The 15,717-nt window shown below is 39.7% G+C and overlaps 1 protein-coding gene across 1 annotated transcript in view; it reads left to right on the forward strand.

Moving 5' to 3' along the window:
* The first annotated feature begins 11,369 nt into the window (after positions 1-11,369).
* The window catches only part of si:dkey-92j12.5 (multiple PDZ domain protein), a 90,304-nt gene continuing 85,956 nt past the window's right edge, over positions 11,370-15,717 (forward strand). Inside the window, exons 1-2 of the mRNA XM_036583417.1 lie at positions 11,370-11,402; positions 11,533-11,705. Of these exons, the coding sequence (XP_036439310.1) occupies positions 11,396-11,402; positions 11,533-11,705 (180 nt within the window). The 5' untranslated portion in view covers positions 11,370-11,395. The remainder of the gene's footprint in view (positions 11,403-11,532; positions 11,706-15,717) is intronic.

Genomic DNA, 15,717 nt, shown 5'->3' on the forward strand with positions numbered 1-15,717 from the left:
GAACAAGACCCAATCCTATTTTCGATTATTCCTTTCGTAATGCACAAAAGACGACCCTCCAGATGGGAAAAGGCTAAGCTCTCTTCAGATGCTCTTGTTCTAGCCAAGCAATGGGAGAGACTTCGAATCCAAGACGGCACACTTTACAGGGTGTCTAAGGACCCCTTAAGTAAGCATAACAGACATCAGTATGTTCTTCCACAAAGTTTAAGAGACAAAGCATTAAGTGGTATCCATGATTTGGCGGGGCACCAAGGACAGTCAAGGACACTTCAGTTGGCCAGACAGCAATTTTATTGGACTAAGATGGAACGAGATATACAAGGGTATGTCAAGTGCAAAAGGTGTATCCTTGCTAAAACCCCAGAACCGTCTGCTAGGGTTCCACTTGAGAGCATACAAACTTCCGCACCCACAGAGCTAGTATGCTTGGACTTCTGGTGTGCCGAGGATAATAAACAGTGTTCAGTAGATGTACATGTGGTCACGGATCACTTTACTAAATTGGCACATGCCTTCCCGTGCACAAATCAAACAGCTAAACAAATAGCTAGAAAATTATGGGACCACGTTTTTTGTATATACCGGTTTCCCCAGCGTATACACACTGACCAAGGAGCCAATTTTGAGAGAGATCTTATGGCAGAAGTTGTCGTGAAATCACACACAACGGCATATCATCCGATGGGAAATGGGTGCACCGAAAGGTTTAATCGCACTCTTGGCAATATGCTGCGTTCCTTACCCTTGAAAACTAAACAGCAGTGGTCCCAACAGATTCAAACTTTGACTTTTGCATATAATGCCACTGTTCATGAGACAACTGGTTTCGCTCCATTCCAGTTGATGTTTGGACGTGTCCCACGACTTCCTGTAGACGTGATGTTTCAACATGTCCTCAGGGACCCTGTAGTAGTTGACTATAATGAATATGTGAAGACCCTTATGTCCTACCTTCGAGAAGCATCGAAAATTAAGCAACAGCATGCCACCAGAGAGCAAAGGAAACAAGCACAAGGTTACAACAAGAGAGTAAGAGGCACCTACCTTAATATAGGGGATCATGTGCTGTGGCTAGCAAAGGTGAGCGCGGAAGGAGAAAGCTTGCAGACTGCTGGGAAGCAACCGTATATACCATTGTCAGCCGGAGCCCTCAAACACACTCTTATAAGTTGCAGAGTGAAGGTGGAGCTACAAAAGTGGTACATCGCAACCTCTTGCTGGATGTTAGTTACTTGCCTCTTGCATGTGATTGTGATGGAAGTGAAGTGTTCCCAGCTGATGATTCAGAAAGTCTGGGGACTAGTGATGTCTGTTTGCAGTCCACAAATGTGATTGATTCTCTGGGAGAAGAGGACTGTGAGGACGGAACAAGCCTGTGGGTGCTGGAAGGGTCAAGTTACTCTCAAGGACAAAGGTCCTGGTGTGGGAGTGAAACTGAGTTAAGTCAGGAGAACCAAAACTTGTCAAGACAGATTGGTCAGTGTGGTGAATTTTCTGATGGCAGAAGTTCGACTTCAGAAAGTCCTCAACCTCAGACTAACACTGACTTAGATAACAGGGACAGTGACTACAGTGTTCCTGACACTGACTCCAGAGACCCACACAACTCAGATTCCAGAATTATTTCTGGCCTGTCAGCACCTGGCCAAGGAACAGACCAAGATGGTTCAGGTGTAGAAAATACAAATTGTCAGATCACACAGACTGGTTGGGTAGTCAAAAAGGTCAACCGTCTAATTGAAACAATGGCCCAAAAGCAGTTCAGCTTTAAGACTATTAAAAATTCAGTGAGCAAGAAACCCCAGTCGTTACTTACATTGTTTTAAAAAAAATAAATAAATACAAAGAAAGAAAGAGTGGGGGTTATACTACTTTAAGTTGTTGTCACACTTTTTTTATTTTTTTTATTCCTAAAGGACCGCTTTGTTAGTGAACAGTCAGTAGGTTGTATGGTGTACACAGCATCATACTATTCTAGGAAGTTTATTGAGGCCTGATCACCCTTAAAATTCTTCCTAACCTTCAAAAAGGTTGCACTCATCACAGAATATAGAATAGATTCATGTGAGCTTATGCTGGTCCAATGTGAGTAGCTTTGAAGATTTTGGTGAAGTTAGAGGGAGGAGAATGCAACGGGTTTTATTTTCTTTCATTGCGTTTCCCTCAAAATCTTCATGCCTTCTCTGTTTGCATTTATTTAAATAATAGATTAAATTGGGATATATCATTTTTTTTTATTTTATATATTTTTGTGGGCGTTGCTGTGATGTCATCTGGTGCGTCACACACACTCTCTTCAGTCTGGTTAGAGCACTGCTGGAGAGAGGTTGGTGTAGCTTCAGCTCTGAGCTATAAAAGGGTCATCAAATGTTTAATATAGTGTAAAAAGTTATAATACTGGTTTAATATGAAGCGAAATAGCATTAGGGATCTTTATCTGGATGTTTTATAGATAGATTTTGAGTATTTCCAATGTATTAGCGAGTAAAAGAGTGAGGAGTATTAGCATGCTTTAGCTGCCTGTAATATGAAAAGCTAACCCCTCCCTCACCTTTTCTGTGATTTTCTGGGTGGCAGAGAGGCTAATGCAAGCAGACACGAGGCTGGGGGCCATTTCTCACCATTTTTCTGTCTTATACATCCAAGTATGATCTTAGTCGCTTCTGTTGTAAAAAAAACTTTCATTTTATTCATTTGTTCTTATGTTTTGGAGGCATTTTGTATGAAAAATATACATAAAATGCTGGAAACAACAGGGATCTCAGAAAGGTATCTTTGGATAAGTTATATGGCTAGTGAGTAATATTATATAAGTTCATGTGTCCTTCTATTGTATTCTGAGCATGTAGCTAATTGATATATACACGTGTGTGTATGTACATGCTTACTATTTCCATATATAAAAATGTATGATCGTAGCAACATTCATACGTTACATTTTTTTTTTTGTATAATATGGTAAATACCATACCTATTGTGAGAGTGATTATTGGTCTGGTATTTTTCTGTTTCTTTGTCTTTTATTTTAATTCTGTCTTCCTTCTTCATGTGTTATATGAGAAAAACCTGAATTTTCAGTGGACAAGATAGTAATTAATTAATCTTAATAATTTTTTTTGTTATATCAGTCTGGTTAGAGCACTGCTGGAGAGAGAAAGGCTAATGCAAGCAGACACGAGGCTGGGAGCCATTTCTCACCATTTTTCTGTCTTATACATCCAGAGCACTCTTCAAATAAATGATCCCCAGAGTTGGTACCAGCATCCAAGCCTCCTGAGTATTTTTCTTCACACAACTTTCCTGCCAAATCCTGGAGCTCTGATTTTTATTTTTATTTTTCAAGTTTTGACTATAAATTGCTTACGTTTTGCAACGACACCCTAACTGAATATTTCAGCCATAATCTCGAAACACATTGGTTACATGAAAAATAAAGTGGATACGGAGGAAAAGTAAGGTAAGACTGGGTGAGGTGAATGGGCTCAAATATAAATGACAACCCATCACCCAATTGATACTGATACTAATACAGGAATACAATATTTTCTCTTTAAACCACTAATAAGATACATAATAAGCAGTTTTTCAAGGAAGCCCTTCAATTAATACAAACCTATAAAAGTAGACTATCATACTCAAACACTCTACCCTGCAGGAAGGAACACAACTAACAACATTACATCACACAGTGTGAGTGTGTGCTATTTCAGGATAGATTTCTTACAAGACTGGATCAGCCTCAGCTATGAAAAGCACATGATGGGAAAAAGGAGGGATGCAAAGCTAAAACCACTGCACTTACTATGCAGGTTCTGTGTCTATAGGGAGTGTGGAGGGATAAAGGGATGAAAAAGAGGAATGCAGATGAGCTAACTTTCTACCACGCACAAGAAAGTGGATAAAGACCAAGTGGATGAAGACCAAAGGTTTCAAAGTTTAATGTTCTAGCTTCAAAATGTTGGGTTTGGCTAGCCAAATCACTAATAAGCCCAATGGAAGCCCATTTATGCCAGACAGAAGAAGAAAAAAATCATTTATGCAGTTTTCTTTTCTGCTTTTCTTTCTCTGGCAGCAGTATGTAAATTTTAACTTCATATCTCATGATGATGACAAATTGACTCAAAATTTTGACTTAGTATGTTGAGTGAGTAGTATCTGTGGATTATTAGGATGAAATTCTGACATACTATGTCAAATAATATTAAGAAATAATTTCAACGGGTAAAATCTCAAGAAAATAAGTCATTATTTCAACATAGTATGTAGATATTTAAATAAAATAAGTTATTTCAAGATACTATTGAGAACATAGGTCAAGAATACCAAGTTAGCTTTGGCAAGCCAACTTAAATACCCAACAAATTAATTACCAGGTAAACATGGCGCTTTGACTTGACATGATTCAAATGTGTTAGTTGGTTTCATGAGAATAAAATGTGTTACATCAATGCCGTTGCCCTCTTTCAGTTTTGGCAAGCGGTGTGTTGATGCAACCTACTGATATTTGAATGTAGATTTTCAGTGTGAATTACTAAACTGAGCAGAGTAAAAAGTAAACTCCTTTTCTCACAAATCTACTAGAGAATGTAGGACATAATAGAAAACAGAAATCCATCTGTATTCTAGTTAAGTCCATCTATACAGCTCCACTGGTTGGTATAAACTACTGAACTACTGGACGTGAGTAAACGGATCTAGTTTCTACTCCCTTTCTGTAGCAGAGCAGCTGCAGGCATCTTGTTTATTGGACCATCAGAGCGGCAGAGGAGAGCCCGTTTGGTGGTCGGGGGAGGGGGTTGGGTGGGGTGCGCGTGCACGGCTGGCTATCTCTCCCTCCGACGGACATCTGTCTGTTTTTGACATTTCTCAAAATATTTGCAGTATTTTACAATGTCTCCAGTGTCAGAGTTCAGTTTTGGCCTTCACATGACTCGGACAGTGAGAGGTTCTTTCCGTGGACGGCGGGGAGAGACCTGTTGATTCGGAAGGTAAGAGAGAAACGCTGTGCTCTGTGATCTGTGCTGGAGTGAGTGTGGGGATGAGCAGAGGGTAGAAAGAGGGAGCCAAACGACTGTAGTAGCCGAAGGGATCACATCAGTCAGTCGCATTCAGGCTATCAAAGGCCAGATTTTTATGTTTATAGTTCAGCTTGGTCTGGGCGATTTGAGTGTGTTTCCCAACTCCAGACCTGTAGTCCACGTGCACTGGCCAGTTCCGTGTTTTTCCTGCTTTCCTACTACATACCTGATACAGATCAAGACGGATTGACCGTTTGCTAACAACATGATCCAGGTGCAGAAAAACACCTTAGGTGAAATGCTGGTGCGCTAATATTGGTGGATTAGAGACTAACTAGACTACGTTTTTGTTTCAACATAGACTGTTTATAGAATCCTATCTTCAGTAATATTATTTTCTGTTCAATAGGCGAGGACCGCTTTAACAACAGTCTTTTGCTAGACATGTAATTCAAATTTATGACTGTAAGTGTAGGTTTATTCATTAAATACACAAGTTACGAGTAGCTCTGCCTACCGCCACACGCCTGCTGTCGGATTGGCTGGATTGGTGTGAAGGACGCGTTCTTTTTGTTTTTTCCCAACCTGTACCACGACAAGCCACGCCCCTCTCGACTATCGGGCTCAGTTCAGACGTTTGGAATCACTGCTTTAAAATGTCATTGTACGCAAAATAAAATGATTGTTATACTGCTACTGCTCTACAGCTTCACATATTTCAACTGATTCGTTGGAAGAATGTAAAAAATTAAAACACTTAAGATTTGTCCTGGATTATGAACAGAGCTGATTTTGTAATGATTGAGAAAGCTATATAACCTTGTGAAAGAAGGAAAATCTAGTATACCTCATATTTGAAACATGATTAAATCTCAGCTGTGTCAAATATTAATGTAAATAGAAAATTTACAGAACTTTACTAAACATTTAATAACTTCTTGGTGTTCCCATTGAAATAAAACATCTTAAAACGCCCTCTCGTGTTTAGCATCTGGATCATTCTTCCAAACTGGTTGAAAGAAACAGTTGAAAATCCATTTTGAACTTTTAACTGTGTTGGACTTTAGATTAAAATCTTTTAGCTTTGAGTGACCCTATACCATAATTATTTATTTTATTAAAATGAATGATTGAACATTCCATTTTGTCACTACCAAAACAATCATAACACTACTAAAACATTACCAGTTGTTGTAGTAGTGACTGTTTTATCTAATTTTGAACATACCTCAAAAAGGCTAGCCAGTGCTTAACTAACATGCTTTTTCATTAAAAAGCAAAAAATGACTACATTGCAGAAGATGTTATTTTCAGCCTTTGGGGTACATTTACTTAAAACAATGGGATCTAACTGCTTACCATGTGGTCATGAGGGACAGGGATGCAGTCTCACTTCCTGCTCTGAAATTCAGGGGTGTGGCTAAAACAAGGCTCCACCTATTAACTAAAACTTTGGCTGTATTCAAAATAGACCATCGTAGTGGTGTGTCATTTTGTAGTCGGTGCCGGTGCCATTAGGAACTCTGGGTCTAAGCTCCATTTCTCTATGGCCAGAATGGGAATAGGGTTTTCGGAAAATCGCCTCTATCGCACCCTGTGTTAAGTAAAAATGTTCAGAACCCGATATGTTTTGTCCTGTGAACAGTGTCCTCTCGAATACCACTGGATCCTCCGAATTACAAGGTTGTTAAAGAGTTGAAATACGAATATTGCTACATGCAAGCTAATGCTACTGCCCACTGAATTCATGTCATTAGACCGGTGGCCTCCTTGAGCAGGTTTTGTCAGTGTACATTTCCATGTACAGACTGAGGGAAGATGAAAAGAACAGAACCTAGAACAAAATCAGCAGGTTTCCCTGCAGTTCACTGTTCTTCTTCTGATGCTCACTGAAACACGATAGATGTTGCCTTTTAGCTTGATTTGAAAAGATTTACAAGCATACCTGCACTCAGGCTAATCAGTACAGACTCAGCTTAATATCACTGTTCACCCCCTGATAAACTGATTTAGGCTCTCAGAATATCCTAATTATTATTTTAATGCTGGTAACATTTTTCTGAGGACATTTTCTCAGGACTTTCGCCAGCTTTTTGTTTGACTTTTCCTGTTCCACCTTAAACGGTGCAGCAGTCACATTCTGAACTGCTGTACCATTTAGGGTGGAACAGGAAAATTTGAACAAGCAGCTGGTGAAAAAGGTTGAAAGGCCTGATATTGAGGTTTCTCTGTTTCTGCTTAACAACTGAGTAACATTAACTTATTTTTGCTGTTTCACCGAACTAACAAGTCAGTATTTTGTCTCGTTTGCTAATGTTTGTGATAGCTAGTCACAGCTGCTGCACCATTTAAGGTGGAACGGGAACATTCAAACAAGAAGCTGCGAAAAAAGAAGCTTAATTCAGCCTCATAGTTTTCACACAGGTAGTATTTTTTTCATAAGGAGTTTTAGCCTATCAAAATATTTCACCCAGAGATTTTATTTACAGGTATACCTGTAATAGGCGTTTTTTACGCATGGAGGAGGGGTCAAATTCCGGGGGGGGTTATGTGTAAACTTATTTCCTTATAATGCAGCCATATTTGTATCCCCCGCTACAAATATGGCTGCATTTCGTTATTCATCATCTTTGGCTGAACTCCAATGCTTTAGGCAGGACGATGTGGTCAGAATTGTGGAAGAGCTATCGAGAGCTAAACATGCAAAACTCAATAAGGATATAAATGCTTTTTTGAGCTGTTTATTTTTGATTATGAAGGTAAATCGTTAGCTGGTTCCCAGTGTTGTAGTTAGCTAGCTAGCTAGCTAACGTTACCTTACTTAATGTCACAGACAGGATGAGTAATGTTAGGTAGTTTCAGCATTCTTCAGAAGTATGATCTGCAAGTATGTGTCTGTTTAAGAAGTAAATAAATGGTGTCTAACATGAATCATTGTGTTAAATTATATCCTTCTCAGTGTCCAATGTTGTAGATAGGGTGATCCATGTAAGGGCTCGGATCTCCCTATCGAGAAAAGCAAGGAACCACACGGCAAGAAAAGTGAGGAACCAACCAGACTAGTGGTCCAAAAACTTCAAAGAAGTTCGAAGGAGTTGAACCAGTCCATTGTTACAACACTGCAGTTCACCAACCCATTTTAATTAACGCAGTTAGATTTACTGTTTTATAAGCTAATTCACTATTAGGTTTATATGTATCACATATAGCCACACACCTTTCCAGTAACCCCCTGCTATCACCTGGGTCACAGAAGTTCTTTGATGCCAGTCTCGTGGGTCTGGGACACTAGCCATGATTTCGGTCCATAACAAAAAACCCACGCAGACATGGGGAGAACATGAAAACTCAACACATATGACTGTTCAAATGTAGTACAAAGCTAGACGAAAATAAATAAAGTGTAGAAATTAAAAGCTGACTACAGTGGTTGTTTTTTAATATATATATATATATATATATATATATATATATATATATATATATATATATATATATATGCGTCCTTCTAGGCTTGTTTTTCCTCCTCTATCCCCGACATATCCTGCTCCACCCCCCTCCTCCTCATTAGTAGAGTCTCCGAGGCAGGCCCTCTCTCTGCTATACACAGACTCCCTTGCTCGTTGACTCCAACTGAAACGACATGGTACTGCGACTCCAGCCACATTTTTCCCTTCGGTGTAACGTAGATGTCTGATGGGTTTAAATGAGCGCTGCACACATACGTGTTGTTTCGAATGACTTTGAATGTCGGCCCCTCACTCCTTTTTATTGTGATTTCTTTCTGAGGTCATCATCAGATGGAAATGAATGATAAACTCAAAAACGGAAATGATTTTACACTGAACTTCCCAAACCGGAAATGTTGACCCCGGAAATGAGAGTAAGGCTCATTATGCGCTACGGTAGAACATTTTGATAAGATAGCACAACTTGTCAGAGCACCGCCACAGCCCGCCTTAGTTTTGTGTAGCTTAGTGACATCAAATTGATGCGCAGTAGCTTTAGCTCGCATGAAGCAATATTAGCATTATAGCTCTTTACAACCTCATAATTCAGAGGATCCAGTGGTATTCGGGAGAAAAATGTACACAGGACAAAACGTATTGGGTTCTGAACATTTTTATCTACCAAAGGGGGCTATAGAGGAGATTTTTAAAAAACCCTATTCATTCTGGCCATAGAGAAATGGGGCTTAGACCCAGAGTTCCTAATATGGGCATAACTAGGAATACAGAATGACGCACGACTACAGTGGTCTATAGCTTACATCCTGCTCACGTACTAATTGAGGCCAAAAGTAGTACGTAGAATGCAGTACATGACCAACATGGATTTCATCAGTATGTCAAAGATACCCGGATGACATACTAATCCTACCAAATATTCCAGTACGCGGGTAGAGCCGTAGATATCCATGCCTAGATGCCGCGTTGTCTGCTGTTCTCTATCTGAGGCGATACGTCTGCGTGTCCGTCATGTTGGTGCGGTCAAGATCCGCTTGTGAACAAATTCACTCGTATTGAGAGATCATGAGTCTCAGGATTAAATCGGCCCCAACTTCCTTATTACTCAACTGATTTTCACCAAATATGTTTTGTTCTAATCCTCAGACACAGATTAATATAGGCTGCACGGACTGCTCTCAGTAACTTTTATTACTTTAATAACTGATCGTGATAATTAGCCGTCTGGAGCAGCAGCATTCAGTCTGCACCTGACGTTAAAAACCGAGACCGTTAGCACGAGACACACAATAACACACATCAGCAAATCCATGAGTGAATCACTTCTAATATTAATACACATAAAAATATAATAAACCCCTCAAAACACAGTATTTGCTACTATTCGCCAGCTTCTTGTTCAAGTTTTCTAGGATTATATAACGGAGGGAACGCAGCGATCCACGCTCATGTTTGTGTGATGAGTTTTGTTTGTGTGATGTTTATGTGTAGATATGGCCGTGTGGTTGGTGATGCACACAGAACCTGTTGATGTGATTGTTTGTCCTCTGGTTATATATTAAGCTTTTTTCCTTTCATAGTCTATTCAGGGGATCTTAACTTTATTTAGTATTTTTTTTCCCGTTCCACCTTAAATGGTGCATCAGCCAGCTTCTTGTTCGAATTTTCCCGTTCCACCTTAAATGGTGCACCAGCCAGCTTCTTGTTCGAATATTCCCGTTACACCTTAAATGGTGCAGCATCAGGTACCAGAAAGTGACTGCTGCACCGTTTAAAGTGGGACGAGAAAACTCGAGCAAGAAGAAGACAAGAGTTTAAAAAGAATGGAGGAGAACAGGTGTGCTTGGGGAAAAAACAGATTTACCACACAGACAAATTTTAAAGCTGACATTTTTAAAGTTTATTTGGGGCTTTGGAGATGAGCGTAAAACAACACCCTCCACTCTGTCATAAAAAGTCACACAGGTTCATCTCTCGACCAAAATGTACACGCTGAAAATAAGCTAACAACGGTTGCTAAGCAGTGATTGGAGGGATGAGGAAATTGGGGTGGGGCTTGTGATGGTTCTGATTGGTTCAGTTCCTGATGCTGGCAATCTAGTCACGCCCCTTTAATGAAGAACAGCATACTGGCACTTTACTAGTACCTCATAACTCATGATTTGTTACCATCCCCAATAATGCCAGCAGAATACGCTCATCTGTTAATTGCCAGGTTTAATAGCCAGGTTTAGTGGGTGTGTTTGATAAGGAAACACCGGCCCTCCAACACTGGAGTTGTGCACCCATATACTAGCCAGTCCTAATCCAGGGGTCAAGGTTTGCCGGAATGCGGGTGGGGAAAAGTAATAAGAGCGGGTGGACACGTGTCCAGGTTAATTACCGTCGTTCACGGTTTAAGGCCGTTTAAGGCTGCTAAGCCTCCCTGTGTAAAGCGCATTAAGCAGACTGGCGTAGCGCAAACAAAGCCTACTTCGGACTTGCGCAGGATTAGCTACACGCGCACGAAGAATCGCAGATCAGTTGAGAGATATTGCCGTAGAGACCGATAAGTTATGTAGTAATGTGGCACGTGCCGTTAATTAATCAGTTACCTCGTAACTGAGATGGATGTAAGCCTGATCATGTGACTCTGTGGGCTGTGACGGGAACGTAAGGCTTGGAAAGGGTGAGTGGAAAGCTACATTTGTTAACTTTTAACTTTAAAACTGTATAATCTATATTGCTTTTAAATCTAACTTCATTTTTTGTTCTACAGTAAGTTAGCAACAACAAAAACACAGATGCTAATGTTCTCTGGCTAACAACACTGCTCTGCAACACTGATTTTCTGAAGTGTCAGTAATGTGCACAATTTTGTGTTTGTCTTGCAGAGGGTCTTGTAACTGGGCATATCTGAAGTTGAAAATGATGGGTATGGGTTTATGTCTGCTTATCTCACCACCTGTTTAACATTATTAGAGCACATCTAAACATCCATGTCCACTGTTCATCCCACTTACATGTGTATTGTGTGTTGGTATGTTGATCATGCATGTATGCAGATACACAGCGGGCTCTGTTGGCTGTGGAGCGGCTTCAGGAGAGGTTGAAGGAGAGAGGAGAGTTGCCTACAGAGGAGAAACTGAACCTCCTGAAGAGTGTTTTACAGAGTCCCCTGTTCCACCAGATTCTTATTATGCAAGAGACTGGACATCATCATCAGCAACTGCATCAGGTACTTACAGGCGTGACCTTTTAAAGCAGGGGTGGGGAAGGGCTGGGTTCTTTCATAGATCCTTGGTGAATATTTTCTGTACTCATGCACATCTGATTCAACTAACCAGCTAATTACCAGGTTTAGTTGGTGTGCTATAGTAGGGGAATCACCAAACTGTGCTGGACTGTGCCGTCAGCTCCTCACCCCTGCTTTAAAGGAAAGGTTTAGCCAAAAAGCAGGCTTGCACAATTTTCCACTTACCCCAGGTGACTTGATTACTTGATCAGCCAATGCATGTTTAAAGCCCAGAATTTATTTCTTTAGTTTAAAAGTGGAGCTACAAGGCTGACATTGCTAACAAACACTCAAAAGTCACCCAAATAGCCCAAATTGTTTTTGTGGAAATACATCCTCAAAACTTCTCTCAACCTGCACAAAGGTCTCCATATAGGTTAAACAGGCTTGTTGAGTTTAGGACACTTGTATGTATGGATCCTGCTTAGTGTTGTCTGGGATGGCTTTAGCAGTAATGTTTTTTTGTTCAGTTCTGTAGTTCACAGTGAGTCGTACTGTGCTTTAACCATATCTGCAACTCTTTACCACCTTAATGAAGACCTGGATGCAGTTTGAGTGGGTTGAGAGAAATTCTGGGGTAAGGATTTGGGCTATTTGGATGACTATTGAGTTCTGTTAGTTGTTAGCAACGTTAGCTAATTCTAAACTAAAGAAGCAACAATTGCATTCCAAACTTGTCTTGGCTGACCAGCTATATCTTATATATCAAGTACTTGCACTGTCAGGGCATAATGAGAGAAAGTGAGTATACTAGTATTCATAACAATAGTAATGAGTGTGGTACAGAGGCCTAAGTGCCTATCGTGTACTAAAAAATACAATGTGTCAAATTTATGTGAATAAAGTAAATTCAGTGTATTACTTTTGATCAGTGTAGTAACTGGTGCCATGTCAAATGGCCAAGTGCAGATCTTTTTTGGCATTTTTTTTTATTTAATTATTTAGTAACTACATGCAGCATCTACAATTTAACTAATATGTAGGCCATGTAGTTATGAAAGTGAGGAAGTGTGGATCCACATACAGTCCCTTGGGGTTTAAAGGTTATAAAGAGACAGTGGCACACAGTTTTTGTTAACTGCCCAGGGAATTAACGGATTTGTGTTAATACTCTCAGCAACCAGGTCTTAAGGGCAACGCAGACGATTAATTAACAGCACAGACACCATTACACCGCTAACAACTGCTTTTACCTCCTTCACTATTGGGTCATCCCAAACTGCAGTGGCTAGCATCTTGCAGTCTACTGCTATATCAGCTGTAAATGCAATGACGTGCATGTCTCGTCACAGTATTAACCGAGTGTATTTATTTTACCATATTCTAGTCTCAAATCAAAAAAGCAAGTTCATTAATAACTGTTCCCTTAATAGTTGTTCATTACCTGGATTCTGTCACGTTTATTGCCTATATACAAGCATACGTATGCAGTCTGTTATTCGAGTTTGTGTAACCCATTAGTTTGCTTAGTGTCCAGGCTTTTATCCCACTACGTTGGCCAGTTATGTCATTGACAAAGACTTCTTTTGACAGTTGACCAGAGGACAAGATTCCTATAAAAGCCTAGAAGCCTAAAAGTAGGTTGCTGGTCTGTGACAGACATTCTGAACACTAAAAAAATGCTAATTATGTCCACAATGGCTTGTACTTTACATTATATAATATTACATATTATAATTATATTATTACATAATATATTCAGACATAAGATGGAAAAAGTTAAAAGTAAACATTTAAATGTCCCTTGCAAAGGTTGTATATAAGAAAAAATAAAAGTGTATGTACAGTCATATGCAAAGTTCAGCCACCGCTGGTTAAATTACACTGGTTAAATTACACTTTCGTTTCATTTTCACGTTCATTTTGAAATGCCAACCTCTACAGAAAACACATTTTACTGCACATTTGTTTATTTGCAAAATTTAACAGTATACCTTAGAAGAAGGTTAAATGTGTTATATGTCATGAAGTTCTTAAAGGTGAATTTCAGTGCATAATTCAATTGTTGAGATCTAATCAAAGTTCTTCAGAGTGGTTTAATGTGAAATGCAGAGAGATTCATTGAATCAGATTTGTTTACAGTGGAGCTGATGGGAACTAGGGGGGTATTTCAAAATTGATTCCTCAGTTTTGCCAGATGTCATAAGCCCAATACAAGCTAATCCAGTGGGAAAAGAGCTGAGGGACATTACCATTGGGCAGCCCTCATTTTTGGGCAGTTATCTTTAAAACAGTATATTTAGAAATTATATTCAAATAAAAGTACAGTTGAAAATCCTGATTAGGGGGACAAAAAACATTTTGACAGCAGTGCTTGCACTTGTGTGGTTAAATTTAGAATTGCAGGTAAAGACAATGCTAGTACCGCCTGCCACGCATGTGTTGGGTGACTTCCCTATCACATTCTTGACAGATACGCAACATCCTGAACATCATACCTATATGAGTAGTTGGACATCCCATGCCAAAACCATGGATATCAATGAGGAGTTGCCTCTCCTTTGTGGCTATAACAGCCTCTACACTTCTGGGAAGGCTGTCCACAAGATTTTTGAGTGTGTATGTGGGGATTAGTGCCCATTCAGTCAAAAGAGCAGTCCTGAGGTCAGGCACTCATGTTGGATGAGAGGACTTGGCTCGCAATCAGTGTTCTAGTTCATTCCAGAGGTGTTCAGTGGGGCTGAGGTAAGACCACTGTGCTGAACAATGAAGTTCCGCCTCATCGAACCATGTCTTTATGAGCTAACTTGTAGCATGCTTTGACAGAACCACACTTAAAGTCACTAAGCTCTTCAGTACGACCAATTCTACTGCCAGTGTTTTCCTGTGGAAATTCCATTGCTATGTGCTTGATTTTAAAAACTTGTTAGCAATAGGTGTGGCTGAAACAACTAAACTCAGTGATGAGGGGTGTCCACAAACCTTTGGCAATATAGTGTATATGAACATTAGACTTGTCTGAGTAGAATGTGAATGTTTTTCTCATGTAAGAGATTACACTACAAAATCATGACTGGCAGTCAGTACTGTGCTACCTATTCAGAACTGTGGGAATATAATATGTACACTATTTTGTTAAACTAAAGTTTGTTACCATTTGTGTAATATTAAATATAGAAATGACTGTACAGTACAGTTTACTTTATTCTTCATTATGTCTCAAAAGTTGATGAGGATTTTGGATCATTAATTATCTAGACAAACATCCATAGCTGTGAATGAGATTAAGCTGGAATTGCAAATAAAATTGTAATGCATTTCATGCAGTGAGTTAGAATGAAAACTCTGAAACCTTAGGACAAAAGTCAGGACCAGACAGAATAAAAAACGAGCAGCTACTCACAGCTCACTGTTGAATGTCATTTTAAGTCAAGCGCTTACAAATTGTGACCATTAAGCGTTAAGTTTGTGAATGATTGTAAAGCAACCTCCATTAGTAGGTAGGGTTAAGAGGACAAATAAGTGCAGTCTCTGTAAATGGGCAGTGTGCTGGGTAATGGGCAGTGCAAGGGATAATGGAAGGCTACCGAATAGGCTTTAAAGATATAACACAGATCTAGTGCAGTTTGAAGTGCAGGCCTAATATTAGTCATTTTCTGTGTGTTACCACATACATTTCTTATCTTGTGGAACTGAGGACGAACCTTGGGTGTAATTCAGTTGAGCGAAATTCTCCTAGCTCTGTAATTTGGCTGCTGTTTTCAAACTTCCTTTAATCAACTGCGGCGTTGTCCAATTTTCAGAATAAGTTTCTATGTTGTCCAAGCATTTGACCCATTACATTTGCCAATTATGTTATTTACTAAAGCCTCTAAGCTGTGAGAGAGAATATATTTCCACTGCTCCAGAGTCCACTGGTGGCGTGCTTTACACCATTCCATGGCATTGCACATAGTGATCCTAGGCTTGTTTGCAGCTGCTCAGCCATGGAAACCCATTTTGTGAAGCTCAGTTC

The sequence above is a fragment of the Colossoma macropomum genome, unplaced genomic scaffold (genome assembly GCF_904425465.1).
Source record: "Colossoma macropomum unplaced genomic scaffold, Colossoma_macropomum, whole genome shotgun sequence".
NCBI lineage: Eukaryota > Metazoa > Chordata > Actinopteri > Characiformes > Serrasalmidae > Colossoma > Colossoma macropomum.